General features: G+C 42.2%; 1 protein-coding gene across 1 annotated transcript; it reads right to left on the bottom strand.

The window, feature by feature from the left end:
• Positions 1-415: 415 nt before the first annotated feature.
• Positions 416-16,920, bottom strand: MCOLN3 (mucolipin TRP cation channel 3). Its single transcript, XM_052666633.1, has 14 exons — positions 16,587-16,920; positions 15,170-15,399; positions 13,796-13,963; positions 10,262-10,415; positions 9,720-9,804; positions 9,543-9,639; positions 8,840-8,939; positions 6,841-6,953; positions 6,612-6,761; positions 5,040-5,141; positions 4,806-4,928; positions 4,025-4,231; positions 3,510-3,639; positions 416-1,665 (listed from the first exon to the last, which is right to left on the bottom strand). Exons 2-14 carry the CDS (start codon positions 15,395-15,397, stop codon positions 1,646-1,648), a joined length of 1,677 nt encoding a protein of 558 aa, XP_052522593.1. The 5' UTR covers positions 15,398-15,399; positions 16,587-16,920; the 3' UTR covers positions 416-1,645.
• Positions 16,921-17,104: the final 184 nt, after the last annotated feature.

The following is a 17,104-nucleotide window of genomic DNA, read 5'->3' on the forward strand; positions in this document are numbered from 1 at the left end:
TGTTGTCAAAGATCTGTAAGCAGTTGAAAGTGCCAACAGAACACATGCTTGCTTATTGTTTGCCTCTCAAGGCCAGGATGCCATGAACCTCCTTGAAAAGCTTCAGAAGTCCACGACCTGAAGCAGCTGTCAGAGAAGTTTCAGCACAAAGGCACCTGTAGTGCAAGGCTTTGCACTCACTCACTGCTTCCCATGGCACCCTGCACAGCTGTTACCAAGAGCCAGGGGAGACCAGCTCCTCACTGTGGCACCCAAGGAGCCTGGCTCCAGGCAGTGCACATCTGCATGCTGTAGGTACTGCTTCAGAAATTACATAATGTACAATCGTATGTATTGTTCATTTTTAATCTTATATACTAACCTGGCAAAATATTTACTCTTGAAATGACCACCCATACACACAGTAGTTATCGCAACTGCAGGTGTTTATTGTAGTGCATTTGCAGTAGGTAAACATCCAGACAAAAGGTGTTTAGTGTGCACTGTGTTGGTGTGCAGCATACAGAATTTCATTGCATGATTTCACACACACTTATGGGATTGTTGCTTAAAATGCAGGTTATCTAAAATATGCTTTCCTTTGTCTTTCTATTCTTCTCCTATAGTGAAGAAACTATAGGAAATAAGGCATCCATTGCATGGTACCACAATGAGCAAACTATATAAACTAAGTTGACAAAACTGTACATGTGTAAGATCTAATGTTCTAGACAGCCACAGACAGTACCAGGTCATACAGCTTGGTAGAAAACATCAGTTTCTAATGTGTGGTGAGATGACTCTCAGAGTCTATGTCTTTACCTTAGTCCAGGTTTATAGACTGGTATACTAAAGGAAGTTCTCTACTTAAAAATAAATACTTTAAAAGTTCTTCTGCCTGACTATTCCTTAAAAAATGTCAGGCCAGCATACTGCTCAGCAGAATGCTATAAGGGACCCTTGGCTGGGGCTGGATGTGGGACATCCACATCTCTCCACTCACCTCACCCCTCCGACTTCATTTCCAGCCTTTCATGTCCTCACCTCTCTGAGAGGAGACTGCCATGTTCCTCACATGGTGCTTCTCCTCATACAAATGTTTGGTTGATGCTCAGAACCATATTTGAATGGCTTGTACATCAATCCCCTGTACTGACTCCAGAAACAAGTTTCACCAAATGTCATAGATTTAATTTTTTTTTTTCTTGAGTATTACAGATATAGAAAACTGCTTGAGGGCACCAGACTGCTTTAATTCACTCAATGCATGAGAGAGAATGCCTTTAGTACTGAGGGCTAGCTTGATGCTCAAAGTCACTGTTGCCTGATGCTATTTATTTGTGTTGAAAGTTACTGCCTTCCTAGTCTACCCATTTAGTCTAGCCAAGTCTGAACACAGACAGCTTGTTAATGCCCTTTGCAGTCTAGAAAATTTTAACTGAGGAAACAAATAGAACAAAGCTAAAAAACAAACAAACCTGAACTAGAAGTGAGAGCGCCTGACCAGAAAGGCTGCAAGTATATCACAAGCTTTTGCCACAGGTTTACACTGGTTTTGGGGAAAAGCATTTAGACTTAGGGTGTAAGATTTTCCACCAGCTCTAAACTACCCACTTCCTGCAATGTGCGCTGCTTCAGAGCCTCCATGGTATGCTCCCACAGACCATCAGATATGTTCACTAGGACCTGTGCAGGAGAAGGGGAAAAAACGTCAGGTGCACACACCAAAATAATAGTTATATTGTACAGGAAGCCTTGAAAATGCATCTGAACTATCTAATTAGGTATCTGGTGGTACAAAACTACCATTAACCATCTTAAAACATTTTTAACATGTGAAAGACTTTGGAGGAGCCCCATGTGTATTGCAGGGCCACATGACTATTGAAGGAACAGAAGCTGTATCACCTTTACCACTTGCGATACTTGTTTGTTCCCACAGATCGTTGTTTCAAAGCCAGGACACAAAACTGAGCTGAAGGAGCAACGTCCACTAATTCTAGGCAACCGCAACGTCAGTCCCTGGTCTAGCTTCCAAGGACAGAATCATGCTACTTCCAGATATAAGCAGTTTGGAGCACTGATGTGCATAGCATGAGGAACACAGACAGATCACATTTGCCACCAAAATAAAATAATTAAATGATCAGTTAGGAAATAAGGGTCCAAAGCCAGGTACTTTGATGCCTGCAGCTCCATTTGCATCCAGGGCTTTGTGGGCTACCCAGTCCTCCTGAAGAACAAATTGCTTGAGAGCAATCAGGTTTTAACTTTCAAATGCTCTTCTAGAGTCCTGATCCCTGCCTCATGTTGTTTCTTGCCTGACCACACGGAGAGGTGTGACAGAAAAGGAAATATTAACATCAGCACCCTTTACCCAGGAGCAAGAAGGCCTACTCCACTTCATCCTACACTTTCATCCTAAGTAAGGCAACTGGTCAGAACAAGGCTCTCAGCTCTAGGCAGTGTTGCTGCAGGCTCTGCTCTGTCCTGGCTCCAAAACGTGCCCCCATCTCCTCTCCTTCATAGATACATGACAATTAACAACACATCACCCTCAGAAAAGCCCATAACAAGGAGATGCAAATGTCTTGGATCTTTTTAGGAAGCTGCAAGTGTTTAAGGCTCCCACACCAAGGGGCCCTTCTGCAAGCAAGGCTCAGAGCTGCAGCCAGCTGGGTTAAATATAAACCACATATCCTGCAATTGGTAGTTCTGAAGAAACAAAGTGTTAAGTAACTGAAGCATTACGCTCTCCATAGTGGAAGTTAGGCAGTCCTTCTCTAAGAGCTGTGATAATGATACTTAAGCTGTGTACCATTTTAAAGTCTTTTCAAGCTGATTTTTTCCAAAAGTTTCTGGCCTGCTACCATCTAAATTTGCAAACCTCTGGGTAAAGTGTAATTAAAAAGTGGATAAGAGAACACAGAATGAGTTCAGCAAGTCCCGACTGTTGGTACAGAAAGAATTAATATTTGCACATGACACATACGGGGTTCCCAAGTTACTGTGTGTATTTACAAGGGCTGCTCTGAAAGTAATGCCTCCTGTTTTATTATGTTGGCCCACAATGTCAGTTGGATGTTGGCGGGATGACAGTAATAGTTGAACCTTCCCACCAATATGCTGTTACATTTTGTTTCTGTGTGATAGATGGCAGCAGAGGGCAACTGACATGGAAGCCTGTACAAAGCAAAGGTGTGTCACTGAAATCCTCCATGTGGAAAAAATGGCACCCATTGACATTCCTTGATGCTTGCTGAATGTTTATGGGGACCAAACAGCAGGTGTGAGCACAGTGATGCAGTGGGTGGTGTGTTTTAGCAGTGGCAACAGTGACAGACTTTTCACTCCAGTGTTTCATTATAAAGCACTCGTTATTGAGTAAATAGTTTCTTATTATTGCAGTGTTTTATTTTTTTCCTTGCCCCCCCAAATCAAATATGCTTCATAAACACTGCACCAGGGATATTCTGTGGTGTGTTGCATTTGTGTACATATTAATGTATAATTTTAACATAGGTACTTACCATTACAACAGCAGAAGAGAGATATAGAACTTTCCTCTTCTAATCTGTACCTTCCAGAGTTTGGTAAGTCTTTGCACTGTGATACAAATCTCTGAAGTTCTGTCTCTGGAAAGCCATCTTGTTGGTAGTGCTAAAAATTGATAGTTAAACCTTTAACAAGGCTAAAGCACAGAATAGCCTAAAGCAATACAATAAGAACATAAAATAAGACTTGCCTCCCCTGACCACTTTTCAGGTATTATTCAAGCATGAAATTAGAAGATTCAGAGAACTGAATATGAAATTTCTACTTTTCAGTTGATAATAAGCTTCCATTAGGAGAGGAACTCAGATAGGCTTATAAGAAAACCAAAGTAAAAATCTCTTGCAATCACTCCATGCCCTCAAAAATAGCTCTTGTATTCGTTCATAAAACTGGCTTGCACAGCAAGCCAAAATATCAAGGGGGATGAGAGTCTGGATAGCACCAATCTTGTCTTTTTTATTGCAAATAAATTTTAAGAGCTCTTGCTTACCTTGATAGTTTCATATGTATCCGTAATGAGTGCAATGAAGAGACTTAGCACCATGTAGATGAACAGACTGATGAAGGAGTAGAGGTAGATTCTACTGAATAACCAAACCAAGTAACTTTTCTGCTGCATTTTTGCAAAAGTGGCAAACATGTCATCTCCATTTATCAACGAAAAGAGGCATTCAGAAACCACATTCAGAGAACGGAACTGGAAAAAGACAAGGACATCCACAGTTGACACTTTATTTGGGGCCCTAGACTGTATATAACCTGAAGGAGATAGATATATGGCTGTGGACTGGCTCCTCTGAACATTTTGTACACCCAGAGCATGACAACACGTAGTGCTAACAGGAAAGCACGCATGGAATGAGCAGTTGGTCCCTCCTATACACAGAAGCAATCAATTCATTCTTTTGTAAACTCTTCCTATTTGTAAGCCAATTTCACCTTAAAAAAGGATAATATCTCCAAAGCTTTAGTCTGATAACAGTGTTCTGCGAGATCAAAATGGTTTCTCAAAATACCACGCAGGACTCCCACCATATGACTGAAAGTCACAGCAGCTTCCACTCCTGACTCAGAGCTTTCACAACCAGAGGGAAGTCTGACCATGTTGTGACAGTCAGGCTGCCCAAACAGTAGCATCATGTTGAAGATGAATGATTTTTGTATTAAGGGAAGTCTTGACATGGAAACTTAGAGGATAACAGCAGTAAACTCTTATTCATTTAGAATCTATTCTATTATTCACATTGTATTTTTAATCTTGAGCATGTTACCTTCACATGGTATGGCCCCAGTACAATCCATCCACAGAAACAATAGCCTAGATAGATCATAGCAGCACAGCAGCAGAACCTCATGACGTTGGGTAATGCTGCTCGCAGCGTTAGAATGAGAAGCTGTAGAAAGCAATGCAAACATTAAGAATTCAACCAGGCATTTCTTCGTGTTGTCTTATAGCAGCAAACAGAATAAATACCAACAGCATGAAGATCTCAGGAGATCCTTACATTATACTTCTGAAAGAAACCTAGGTAGCGAATGACTCCAAGCCACACGAGCATAGTGGATGTTCCTAGGAGTATGCTACAAACGTCATAACTTGTCAGACTCTAAAGGAAAAAAAAAAAAGAATCAGGTATTATAACAAATGACAGGTTTTAAATTGCAACTCTCATTACTACAAAGATATAACACGAAACTTTGTTTTCCTTAAAAAGCTCTCCCATTAGAAATTAGTTTGGGGCAATATGTTGTAGAGAGCAGAAGTGTCACCAAAAAATAAGGGAACTTTCAAAGCGTTACTCATTCCACGTGCCTTTAAAAATTACTGTTGATGAACCAGATTCTCACCACGAGCTAAGTGCTATTTGCTAACAGCACAGCTGGACTGCAGCTGCAGATGCAGACAAGCCCTCTCAATGCAAAACTCAACAGGTCCTGCTGCATGGCCCTGAAAACACCTCGTGCTGTTCCCAGACCTGCAGACACTGCTGCTGCAATCTGCTGCAACTGCAACAGCAGATTCCCCATACCAGCTTGGGAATCTCTCTGCCACATTCCAACTTTGAGTGTAAACCTGATTTTAGAACTACAGAGCAAAAACAGCTCTTCCAGGATGTAGATAAAGCTTTATATATTTATTTTATATACATATATATATATAATATATATATTTCAAAGTGTCAGCAGAGTTCAGGTAAATACTAAGGAGGATTTTGCTGTGTAGCAAAGGCCTGTGAGGTATAGAAAGTTGTCAAGGAGAAGAATAATTAGCTTTTAATTAGTTCTAACCAGAGCTTCATGTATATTTTATCAGCACTTAGCTGGGATTTTTCCATCTATACATACTGGTCCATTTTCATCCAAGTTACCCTACACTTTGAATTGAGCCTCTTTTCCAAAATGCTCACATCTGGACACCTGACTTGAATAAAAAGTGTTCACTCCTTTCCATGAGAGAATGGACCTCTTCTGAGTGAGCATGGACCTCTCTCATCTTAGCTCCTTTCTACTTCTAAGTTTACAGCTCCTACAGTAAGACAGAGCAATGTGTGATAATCAAGCAGTCACCAGATTGATTTCAGCTCTGTCCTTTCATCACTGCCGTCCAAAGTCTGTTGTGTTGTAATGCTATGCTTCAAAGTCTGATACAGATTCAGTAAAAAAAACAGCATGATCTGAATACTAGAGTGCTTCAGTGTAACATATTGCAACTTTTGTTGCCCAACATTTCATATTTATTTATTTTCTGTAGTTAGTTAGTTTAGAAATTGAAGGCTAAACCAGGCTGTGGCTGAGCGTTTGGTACATGCTGGAAACCATAAGCTAGGAAAGCAGAAAAGTGGTGCTTAAGAAGAAAATCTCTATGCCAGTTAAGCACCTGAAAGGAGCAAAGAGAATTAGAACTATAATATATAGGGATACTTGGGAACAATACACTTGAGTTATAATTCCAGACAAGAAAATAGAGTTTTGAAATTTTTGCCAGTTGGAATCGAGTACAGCCAGCCTAGAGACCTCAGAGATTTAAACCTAGGTGAGACAGAAATCGCCTCCACCTAGCAGTGTAAGTATCTTACCTTGGCCTGTATCTCCATTTTGAGAGTTGATCCAGTGATAGTTAGGACATCACTAACCATAATGAGGATATACCAGCCATTGACAAATTCCATCTGATCATTGTAAGATACTTCTTTCTTGTAATAATATAGGAAAAAACTTACAAATTCCTGGGGGAAAGGAAAAGAGGGAAAAGTTATTAGACTAATGCAAAACACAAAGACTTTCCAAAGGAAGAGTCATACCCACTCTTTGGAGCCGAATTCCTTTGACCACTGATCGCGTGCAAAGGATCAGCGAACTCAGACAGATGAGTATGACAAAAGCATCAAAAATCATCATGTAATGCGTATTCTTCTGTACTGCAGGAACAAAAACATACATGTTTATATATATATAATCATGCTTTTATATATAATCAGATGCATTTCATCTTGAGTATTGAAGTATGAATCAGTTTTTGGTGTTTGCTATGTTTATCCTTACATTTTTCCCACAAAAGCTTGTCTGACGTTTTCAAGAGACACACAAGTATATCTGCACTGCCAATACCAATCCAGCTAATTTGGAAAGGTTGACATCATCTCAAAAATGTCATATATCTAAGTGTGAATGCTGCAGAATGGGAGGTAGGACTTGTCTATTTTGCAAGCACTGGAATGGCCCTTTGAGCCAAACATTTGTATAAAAAAAACAATCTCAGGAATTCTACAATATGTATCTTCTCTTCCAGAACAGAATTTGACTATCAGTTGGCTCTTCTGTCCTTAGTTTGCACTACTACTCAGATAGCTATGACCATCACTAAGCTAGACATGATCTCTCCATATCTTTTTTTACTAAAAATAACATTCTTGATCATTTACAGACAATTTTTGCACCAAAAAACTACTGGTAGACATCTTTTTCCTTTTTATCCTTATCATACAGCAGAATCTAGGTGGAGTTAGTATGAGGATTTGATTTTTAATTCTAAAAGAATTCCTACATTTTAGAAAAAAAACTGAAGAAAATTAATGCTAAGGATGAAAGAATGGGCAGCAGCAAGTCTCCAAAATGGGGTGCTGATACACTAGTAGACATCACAGAGATACCAACTACCCAGAAAAAGCCCACCTTCTTCTTGTTTAGAAGTCTCTGGCACGTGTACTGGTGCCAAACAAGATGGTTCTGCAGGTTGTTCTGCATGGTTCAGAATAGCAGCATTTGACATCACCACCTTCGTATTTTTGTTTGGCTTTCAAAAAATAGTACAGAGTACTTCAGGAGATGATACTGAAAACTGTCAGAGAGGCAATCTACATCAATGTCAAATGCAGATTATTATAGAGGCCTGCTATCAAACCCTTATCCTGCTGCACAAGTAATCTCTTAGAGGTAGCATGCCATCTGGTGTACATTTATAACACGGCATCTAACAAAGCCAGCTGATGGTTTAGCAGATTGTATGTTTGCTTAAACAGCACGTTTCATCCTCTGTGATGCATTTCATTGAATTCATAAAATTAATTCCAGGTAGAACCTTAAAAAAACAACTCTCCTTTTCTTAATACCAGCTGTTGACAAGGGAATTTCCTAATGCAGGTACAGCAACAAAATAGAAAAATAGACTTCTTTCATCATAAATAAATAAATAAAAGCCCCAATGAAAAACAAGTGGAATTTAAAATCCTGCAAAGCTTCTGGTGTTCAAAGAGATTAATTTACAAAGATCTCTGGCAAAGTTTTGACTGGAGATAATAGCTCCCAACAAAGGGTGCTCCTATTATCTACTATTTAAGTAGACACTCAACCATGCTGCACATCTCAGTTAGACTCAGATACACGCTAAAGTATGTTTAAGCAGCAATCAGGAGTATTTCTAGCTATTTCACTCTAGCAGCCCTTCCTAGCAGCACAACAGTGCTTCCTTATCTGCCTGCTGTTAAGTCCTGAAATAAGAGTGAATCAGGTTCAACTTTCCACCACTATCGCATGTCCTTCCGTTGCCTGGTGCTAGAGCAATGCTTCACAGCCTGCTGTAAACAGTGAGCAGCTTAAGCTCAACAGCCAAAACCAGAATGATGAAAACATTTTGGTGCAACAGTATGGATGGTATAAGGTTTCACAGTTGTTCAAGAACAATTCTTCCCAAAAAAACAAACAAACAAACAGGATTTGGAGTGTACCTATTAGACAGTTTATGTCAATAGTGCCTCATCTTTAAATAAAGGTTAACTAGCATGAAAATTTAAGTTATATCACTTACTTGATCCAGAAACATGCCAGTCTTTACATTCCCTGATCTCTATTTCATTGTCTAGACTGATTTTGATTCTTCCACTGTGGGCTTTATTATCAAACACTATCTGTAGTAACAAAAAATTAATTAAAAGTGACTGTTAAAACATTATATATTTAGTATATTGTACTGCTAAGTTTGCACAATAATTCAGAATAATTCAGAATAATTCTCCTCAGGCAGAAGTTATGAAAGTTGCTTATGATTAAAGTAATTCCTGTTAATTCAAGTCAAGTCTTGATAAAATGAAAAACAAGTCTGGTATTACTTGATTAAGTAAATACCAAAATACAGGTGGAATTCTTTTAAGTACAGCCCCACATCCCCATGGTCTGAAAAAAAAAACGCAACACATTCCTAGAAACATCTCTCTAAAGAGAAGAGGTTCATGTTCTTCCCATACTTCAATGGGATTAGATTACAAAACTGTAAACTGAACTGTAACCCGAACAAGCACCTGAGGACTGTATCACATGTGCCCAAACCCACAGTAACACGTGAGAGTAGTTTACAGGGTACTAATTCATGGCAGAGTAATCCAGCCTCCACTGAGGACACTGAATGGTGCCCAGCACTCCTCAGAAAACATCTGCACTGACTGCATATAGTAAATAAGCATGAATGGTTTCTCATTTTTGAACTGAAAGACACAGGGGAGACATCAGTGTACCGTCAGGGTGAAATCATAACAGTCAGGGAGCTCATGGTGACGAACGGTCTGGAGGTTGATTGCCTTCAGATTGAACATGAGTTGCACTGCCACTAGCCTGGAACAGGGTCTCGCATTAGTTTTTTGCAAAGAAAATGCACAAAAACATCAATGCAGGAGGTATTTGCTCCTTCTTACCTGTGAAAATCCAGAGTGAAATTCAAATTGTGCTTTCCCACTGTTCTGTTGTCTAAAGACATCAATGGCTCAATGTAGAAGCAGTCTGCAATGGATAAGTACTCACAATAATATCTCGGAGGTTATCACGCTCTTTAACTGTAATCTGCCCTTCCCACTCCCAACGCTGTGAAGTGCAGTTGTCTAGAGCAGTAAAGATAGCATACTTAAGTGATGAGTCACTTTGGAGTCTCGGTTACAAATACATTGGCTTTCTGAACATCAGCCAAGTTATTCAGCATGAATTCACCCGGAGGCGCCTGAAATCAGCCTTGTACAGTCATAGTGCTAACAGCATCACTGTTTGTGCAGTAGATATAAAGGACTGTTTCCCTGAAAGGAAGGTTAGTTACACAGTCATTTTCTTACCAGTTTTGGCTAGTAATAAGTTCAGTACAGATCATTTGATACAACTATAAAATACTGGATGTTCACTAAGAATGTATCTTCAAGTGTAGGGTCCCTCCTCCCAAAGAAATAATACAACAGATTAGATTCATCACCAGTCACAATCTCTGGGTCTATATCAAAGGTGTCATTTCCAGGACAGATGGTTCCTTGCTTGTAGAACTGCTGACATACAGCCAGAGCTGTCTCTTCTGCTCCTTTCTTCTCATAAGCATGGTTTCCAACAGAAATGTTGGGCAACTGTAAGTACTAAAGTTCAGAACAAAGAGATTAACAAAGTTAGATGGCACCAGAACTACCGAGCTCTTGGGAAACAAACTAACACACACAAAGATAACAAGAGTTTAGATTTATGCCATAACCTTTCTTTTTAGTTAAAAGATCATCTAAAGAACTTAGAAATGTTCGTCACACTACAGCTGAGTCTTCATATACTTTAAAGCATGGGTGTACAACCTGTTGGCTCTCCTGGGCTGCACTGAATAAAGAGGAATTGTCTAGGACTGCATTTACAAAGGTCAATCCAAAAGTAATGCCTCTTAATTATTTCCAAACTACAACTGATACAAAGAGCATAATAATACTATGGAATAGAGCACATTCTCAGCTACAAAACACTCTCTTTCAGCACGGTCACCACTATTAGCTGTGCATTTTCACCAGCAATGAGAAGGAGGCCACATGCCATACCCAGACAAATCTGTGCCAGTGTAGGTGATCTACTGTTCCTTTTGCCACTGCTGAAATGCATCACCCACCACCTCACTGTGCTCACATCCACTGTTTGGTCTCCATATGTGTTCAATGTGTGACATTTTTTTATAGACTCCTTAGAGTTGGAAGGGACCTTTAAAGGTCATCTAGTCCAAATCCCCTACAATGAACAGGAACATGCACAGCTAGATCAGGCTGCCCAGAGCTTGATCCAAACTCACATTGAAAGTCTTGAGTGATGAGGCATCAACCATATCTCTAGACAGTTTGTTCCAGTGCCTCACTACCCTTACTGTAAAAGACTTTTTCCTCACATCTAACCTAAATCTACCCTCCCTGAGCTTGAAGCTATTTCCCCTTGTTCTACCACCACAGACCCTGCTAAAGAGTCTGTCCCTTTCTTTTCTATAACTTCCTTTTAGATACTGAAAGGCCACTATCAGGTCACATGGCAGCCTTCTCTTCTCCAGGCTGAACAGTTCCAGCTCTCTTACCTGTCCTTCTAGGAGAGGTGTTCCATCTCTGGGATTATTCTGTGGCCTTCTTCTGGATGCACTTCAACAGGTCCATGTCTCTCCTGTACTGAGGACTCCACATCTGGAGGCAATACTCCAGGAAAGGCCTCAGCAATACAGATCAGAGGGAACGATCGCCACCCTCACACTGCTGGCCATGCTTCTTTTGATACAGGCCAGGATGTGGTTGGCTTTTTGGGCTGCAAAGCACATTGCTGGCTGATGTCTACCTTTCCATCCACCAGTACCCCTACATTTGTTTTATCAGGGCTGCAATTTCCCTTTCATCTCTAGCTTGTATTAGTAGTGAGGGTTGCCCCGATCCAGGGGCAAGATCTTGCATTTTTCTGCATGGAGGAATTAAATAACACAGCTTTCCTTCACACACACTTCCATGCCAGACACCATGCTGTCAGACTGCCCCTCTGCTGCCATTTGCCACACTGCAACCACACATAATGGGATAGTGGTGGGAAGGTTCAGCTTTACTGCCACTCCGCTGAAATTTGTCCCTAACACTGTGGGCCAACATAATAAAACAGGAAGCATTACTTGCAGAGGAGCACCCACAAAATATATACTATAATTTATGTATATAATTAAAGCAATAAAAATACAGAACTAGCGGGACATTTGACCTTGTTTTTGTGAAACTAGCACATCAGTCCATTTTGATGGAAGTGGTTGCAATTCTTAGTGAGTTCTAAAGGTCTTCAGTAAAGATTTTTGATGAAATTTTACTCCTGTACTTCATCCTTGAGCACAGTTGTTCACAAATGTACACACTGCAGAAAGCAATGACATAGATAAGGTGTGACTGTGAAGTGAGGAGTATTTCTCTCTGGTGAGAGAGGACTTATAAAATCTGATAGAGAGACTACAGAATGCAATTCTGTACATTCTATTTGAAAATTCACGTGTAATATGTTTACGTTGACTGAAAATGGAGTCGCAAATAAGCAAAATCTGTATAATTTTTGGCAATCTTGAAGCTCTCCTTATGACCCAGTTTTAGCCCAGAGAGGGTTAGTACTGCACTGGTGTTCAGTTGGAGCTGAGTGATGGTTCTGCAGAGTGGTGGCTCTGCCATGATGGTGTGGGACAGGGGCTGGCCGAAGTGCCAGCTGTGCCTGGCTGCATGCTGCCCAAGGGCCACGAGTTGCACACATCTACTTTAAGGTATTTGACAAAAGCAAAAAGTGTAGGATTTGGGTCTAAAGCCTTTTTGCTGTGTGTTATTTTTCTTCTTGTAATCCTTGTAGAAAATGTAATTCAATATTTGCAAAGCACTCTGGCTAAAATCCAAACAGCTCATTGAGAACAAAATCTATTGATCAGCTCCAGGGATGTCTGCACAAGTCCACTGCTCTGGCAATGAGAGCCAGACTGTTTCTTTTGCTGAAAAAACAGCAGATTTCTCCACTAGTTCATTCCAGAAATGGCTTTACCTGAAGTAAAGCCATATCCAGATGTGGAGTCCTCAGTACAGGAGAGACATGGGCCTGTTGAAGTGCATACAGAAGAAGGCCACAAAACTAATTTAGCAACTAATATAGCAACATTTTTTATCTTAATGACTTATGGTACAGGAAGAGCAGTGAGGTCTGAGTCATTTCAGGTTTTTCCTAGTCTTTCACTTCTGTTCCATTTAACTCCATGTTACTTTAATGCCACTAAGGAAATATGCCTCCCACAGCAAGAAAAATTGAAGAGTTGAAGTACATTGACTGTGGATGGGGACTGAAAGTTCACTGCAAGCACTGAAGTGCAAATATGTTTGAGCGAGTGCCTCTGACACTTGCCTTTTACAGAAGACTCAAATTCATGGATGTGCCAAAGAGCCATTTCTCTTCAGAGCCTGTCTGGTGACCAGCACATTGTGTGCAGCATTTACTCTGGTTGGCTTGGCTACAGGTTTGTTTGTTTGTTTTTTCCCTCTCTCCAAAAACTGTAATTGAATCCATTAGGAGAAAAAAAAAGATGGAAAAAAAAAAAAAAAGTGGGAGGTCTACAGCCTCCTGTTTAAGAAAATCCAGCAGAGTAGTCTGCCATTCAATAAAAAATCTTAAATACTCAGCAATCCCAATTTGTTAGCTCAACATAAAGTCCTGTAAACAGCATAAGGAAAGCAGTGTCTGGAACCTCATCTTCTCATGAAAAGTAAGTCTCCAGGACAGCATTAACTCAAAATGTGTTACTTCTTGTTTATCACATTACAATTTTCATTCAATAGATGGGACACAGCCTTTCCCTCTACCAACTACGTAAGCAAGTCAGTATTCCAGCATTAAGCAACAGGCACATGCATTCAATCTCAGATACAATCCAGAAAGAAAGAGGAAGAAGGTGCATCCAGGTAAAGAGCATGTATATTGCATTCATTGCAGTGACAATCCTTACCTGATTGATGGCAAAGAATATTTGGTCATAGACATCTGTCTGTGTATATACTGCATAGGTATCATCCATTCTGTCCATGTACCCTTTCAAGAAGAGATGTTTGAATGCAATAGTGTTCTCTTCTTTGAAGGCAACCACCATTTGATTGCTCAATCCAAAAAGTACCAGCTGAAAAAGACATTTATATTTCCTATTCAAAGACAAATCGGGCTTCTGCACTAATAGACAAATTCTGTCCTAAAACAGCTAGTTACCCTCATCATGCTGGTAAACACGGCACTAACATGCAGGCTATTCCATTTCAGAGCTGGTCAAAAGAAAGCTTTAAGGAAACAATGGTTCCTTCAACAGGATGACCAGCTTCCTGGCTAAGGACTTGCATTTTCACAAAGAAGAGGATACTATCTCAAACTCAATCTACCCATATATTGTTACGTCTTTGTTACTTCAGCCTGACACTAATATAATTTGCCTTAGGAAACTTAAGTATTTCTCAGAGAAAAAGGTGGGACAAGACATAACCAGACCTCATTTTGAAGTCCTGACTCCAGTGCAGAAAAAGGCAAATTGAGGACAACTCAAAAACAAACACAAACAAACCAAACAAACAAAAAACCAAACGTCTTTCTCTCAGGTTTGAGTAAAAGGTCCCTTGACAGCAACAGATGAAAATGGCGCTTTAACAGGATAACTTCAGAGTCATCACATACTGCAACAGCTCATGAAGTTGGCATAAAACCCTGCTAGCTGCTATCCGGGCTGGGAAAGTTTCCCAGAAGAATGTGCTCTATTGTTTGCAGGAGCTCACAGCTCTCTTCAGCGCCTATTGTTTCACAACCAGTGTCTGGCAGTATTATGAAGAAACTCATCAGAGGTAAGTCTGAACCAGCAGTCTACGGATCAGCTTTATGGCCACAGGGCAAACTGGATATTTAGTTTTTGATAAGGATAACTCAGCAAAGACACTAAAGCAGTCAGTGGGCAAGCTGGGTGTTGAAGACACACAGGAATGCACTAGCAAATCAATAGCACAAAGATTTAATTACCTGTTTTATCTGAAAAGTCCAGATCTTATTTAGATTCTTTTGCCATAAAATTTTATTTCTAATTGTAAAATGGGACAGATAACAACCAGAGGGGAAAGGGGGAAAAAAGAAATCCTTAAAGATGGTTTCTTTCATCTCCACTCTCAGGAAATCTTTTTCAGTCAGTAGTTTGAGAAGTATGTCATCCAGGATCCTGAGATCTATGCTACATCTATGTGATCAAGACAGTTCTGCAGTCTGTCCTTCAGTCTACACGCTGGCCAAGGAAAAGCCTTTGTCATCTGCACCCCTCATTTGAATTCATTGGATCGAGTCCCTGCTTACTCACCTGAATGGTAACCATTGCTATTTTGAGCAGTTGAATCCCAAGTTTCCAAGGTTTTCTGCCCCGAGCCCAGAATTTTTCACATGGGTTCATGAAGAAGAACTTCAGCTTCCTCCTGAGCTGGTCTTCTGCCAGCAGCTCCTGTGGCAGTGAGAGGTGTTGTCTGTAGCTGCAGATCCCTTCCTCATCCAGAGCGCTGCAGCTGCTTACAGCTACTTCAGGAGTCTCCATTGCTGAAACAACAAACGTCTGTGGCGGTTGGAAAACATGCAAGCATTAATACAGCAGCATTAGATCAGCCTGCGCTGACAACCTGGGCCCCAGAGCTGTTTGTCTTCTGTGAAGGTACCCACATGTCACACTGAGCTGAAGAGCTAACTCCTAGTGCACACGCTCTGGAGGCAGAACCCATACAGGTAACTTAACATTCAATTACAAATGGAATTTCTGTCCGTTTGGAATGATGCAGTCACTTATGGAAAACCTCTCCCCCTCTCGTTCCCCAACACCAGCACTACATATGCAGGACATTGTGACTCACTTCCTCCTGTCCAGAAGAGCACTAAAGCCTCTCTGCAGCGCTCTGGACATGTATCTCTTCCTGGAGCTGGTGTTCCCCAGTTACCCATCAGCTGTCCAGTACCCAAAAGAAATGCAGTTTTCAAGACAAACAGTGCTTTTCTCAGACGTCACTGATAGCATCATTCTTCGCTGAAAGCAGAGCCCCAGTGTGCCAAGTGCAATTCAGATACATTACCTGAGCCACTAACTGGCACTTAGCACCACTATATTGATTGTTACATCCATAAAAGCCTGAATGCAAACCACTGGTGATCATGAACCTGGCAGTACGACTGAAGGTAATGGTAAGCATCACGAGGAGCTCAGCTGTCAGGTGGCAACAAGTTCGGACCCGGCGGTCAGACACCGCCAGCAGGGATGGGGACAGGCCCTGCTCCGGTTTCCCAAGGCTGCACTGCCCGGGGGATGCAACGCAGCGGGGATGCCGAGCACCTTTCTCTCAGCATATCGGGCCTTTCCACACCAAAATGCTCTGCCACCGCCGCGCTGCTGTCAGTGCATGCGCCTGATAACAAGAAAAGTACTTCTTGACCTCACGGTATCAGCTGCAGAAGACACTCAAGACAAACGCAACGCACGTTTTCCAGCCAGCCTGCACGCTGAGACAACGCGGGCTCCGACCCCAAGGGATATCGCCGCACACAGCCCGTCCTCTCCTTGCAGCACCGCACCGCACCGCGCCTCGCCCCCTCCCCCTCGCCCCGCAGCCGGCGGAGCGCCACGGGGCCTCCTCCTCGCAGCCCTCAACGTACCCAACCGGGACAGAAGCGCGGGTTTCCCCGGGCTCGCCCCCCGCCTCCCGCCCCGCAGCCCAGGGCGAAGGCTTTGATGCAAATACCTGCGCTGTGCTCCCGCTGCGCGCACCGCGCTCCGGCGCCCGGAGGGGTGCAGCAGCTCGGCGGCCTCCCGGCCCCTACCGCCGCCTGCAGGCAATGCTCGCGGAGCGGCACCGCCCTGCCCGGTTCTGGTTCGGGCTTTTGCGGCGGGAGGGAAGGTAGATGCAGTCGTCCTACAATTTGTTGTACCAAATCTTTAATTAAACCAAACAGAGCAAAACACAACGCGATGCAAGAGACCCTTCCGGTTACGGAATTGCAGTTGCGAAGGGTAAGCGGCGGGACGGGGCACGCACTGATCTGGGAGCGCTGCGGGCACAGGGGATGACGCTGGGGCAAAATGAGTTATCGCTGTGCACCGCGCGGCTCCTCACTGAATCACACGGCACCCAACCGCCCGCCCGACACACGCCCAGCACAACCCAGCCACCTGCCGGCAGCCCCTCGCGCACCGCACGCTGGGGCGAGAAGCTTTCCTGCCCCTCTGCAGATCAGCCAATAGCGATATCCCCTCGTGGGG

Source organism: Tympanuchus pallidicinctus, unplaced genomic scaffold, assembly GCF_026119805.1.
Source record: "Tympanuchus pallidicinctus isolate F22 unplaced genomic scaffold, pur_lepc_1.0 scaffold7, whole genome shotgun sequence".
Lineage (NCBI taxonomy): Eukaryota > Metazoa > Chordata > Aves > Galliformes > Phasianidae > Tympanuchus > Tympanuchus pallidicinctus.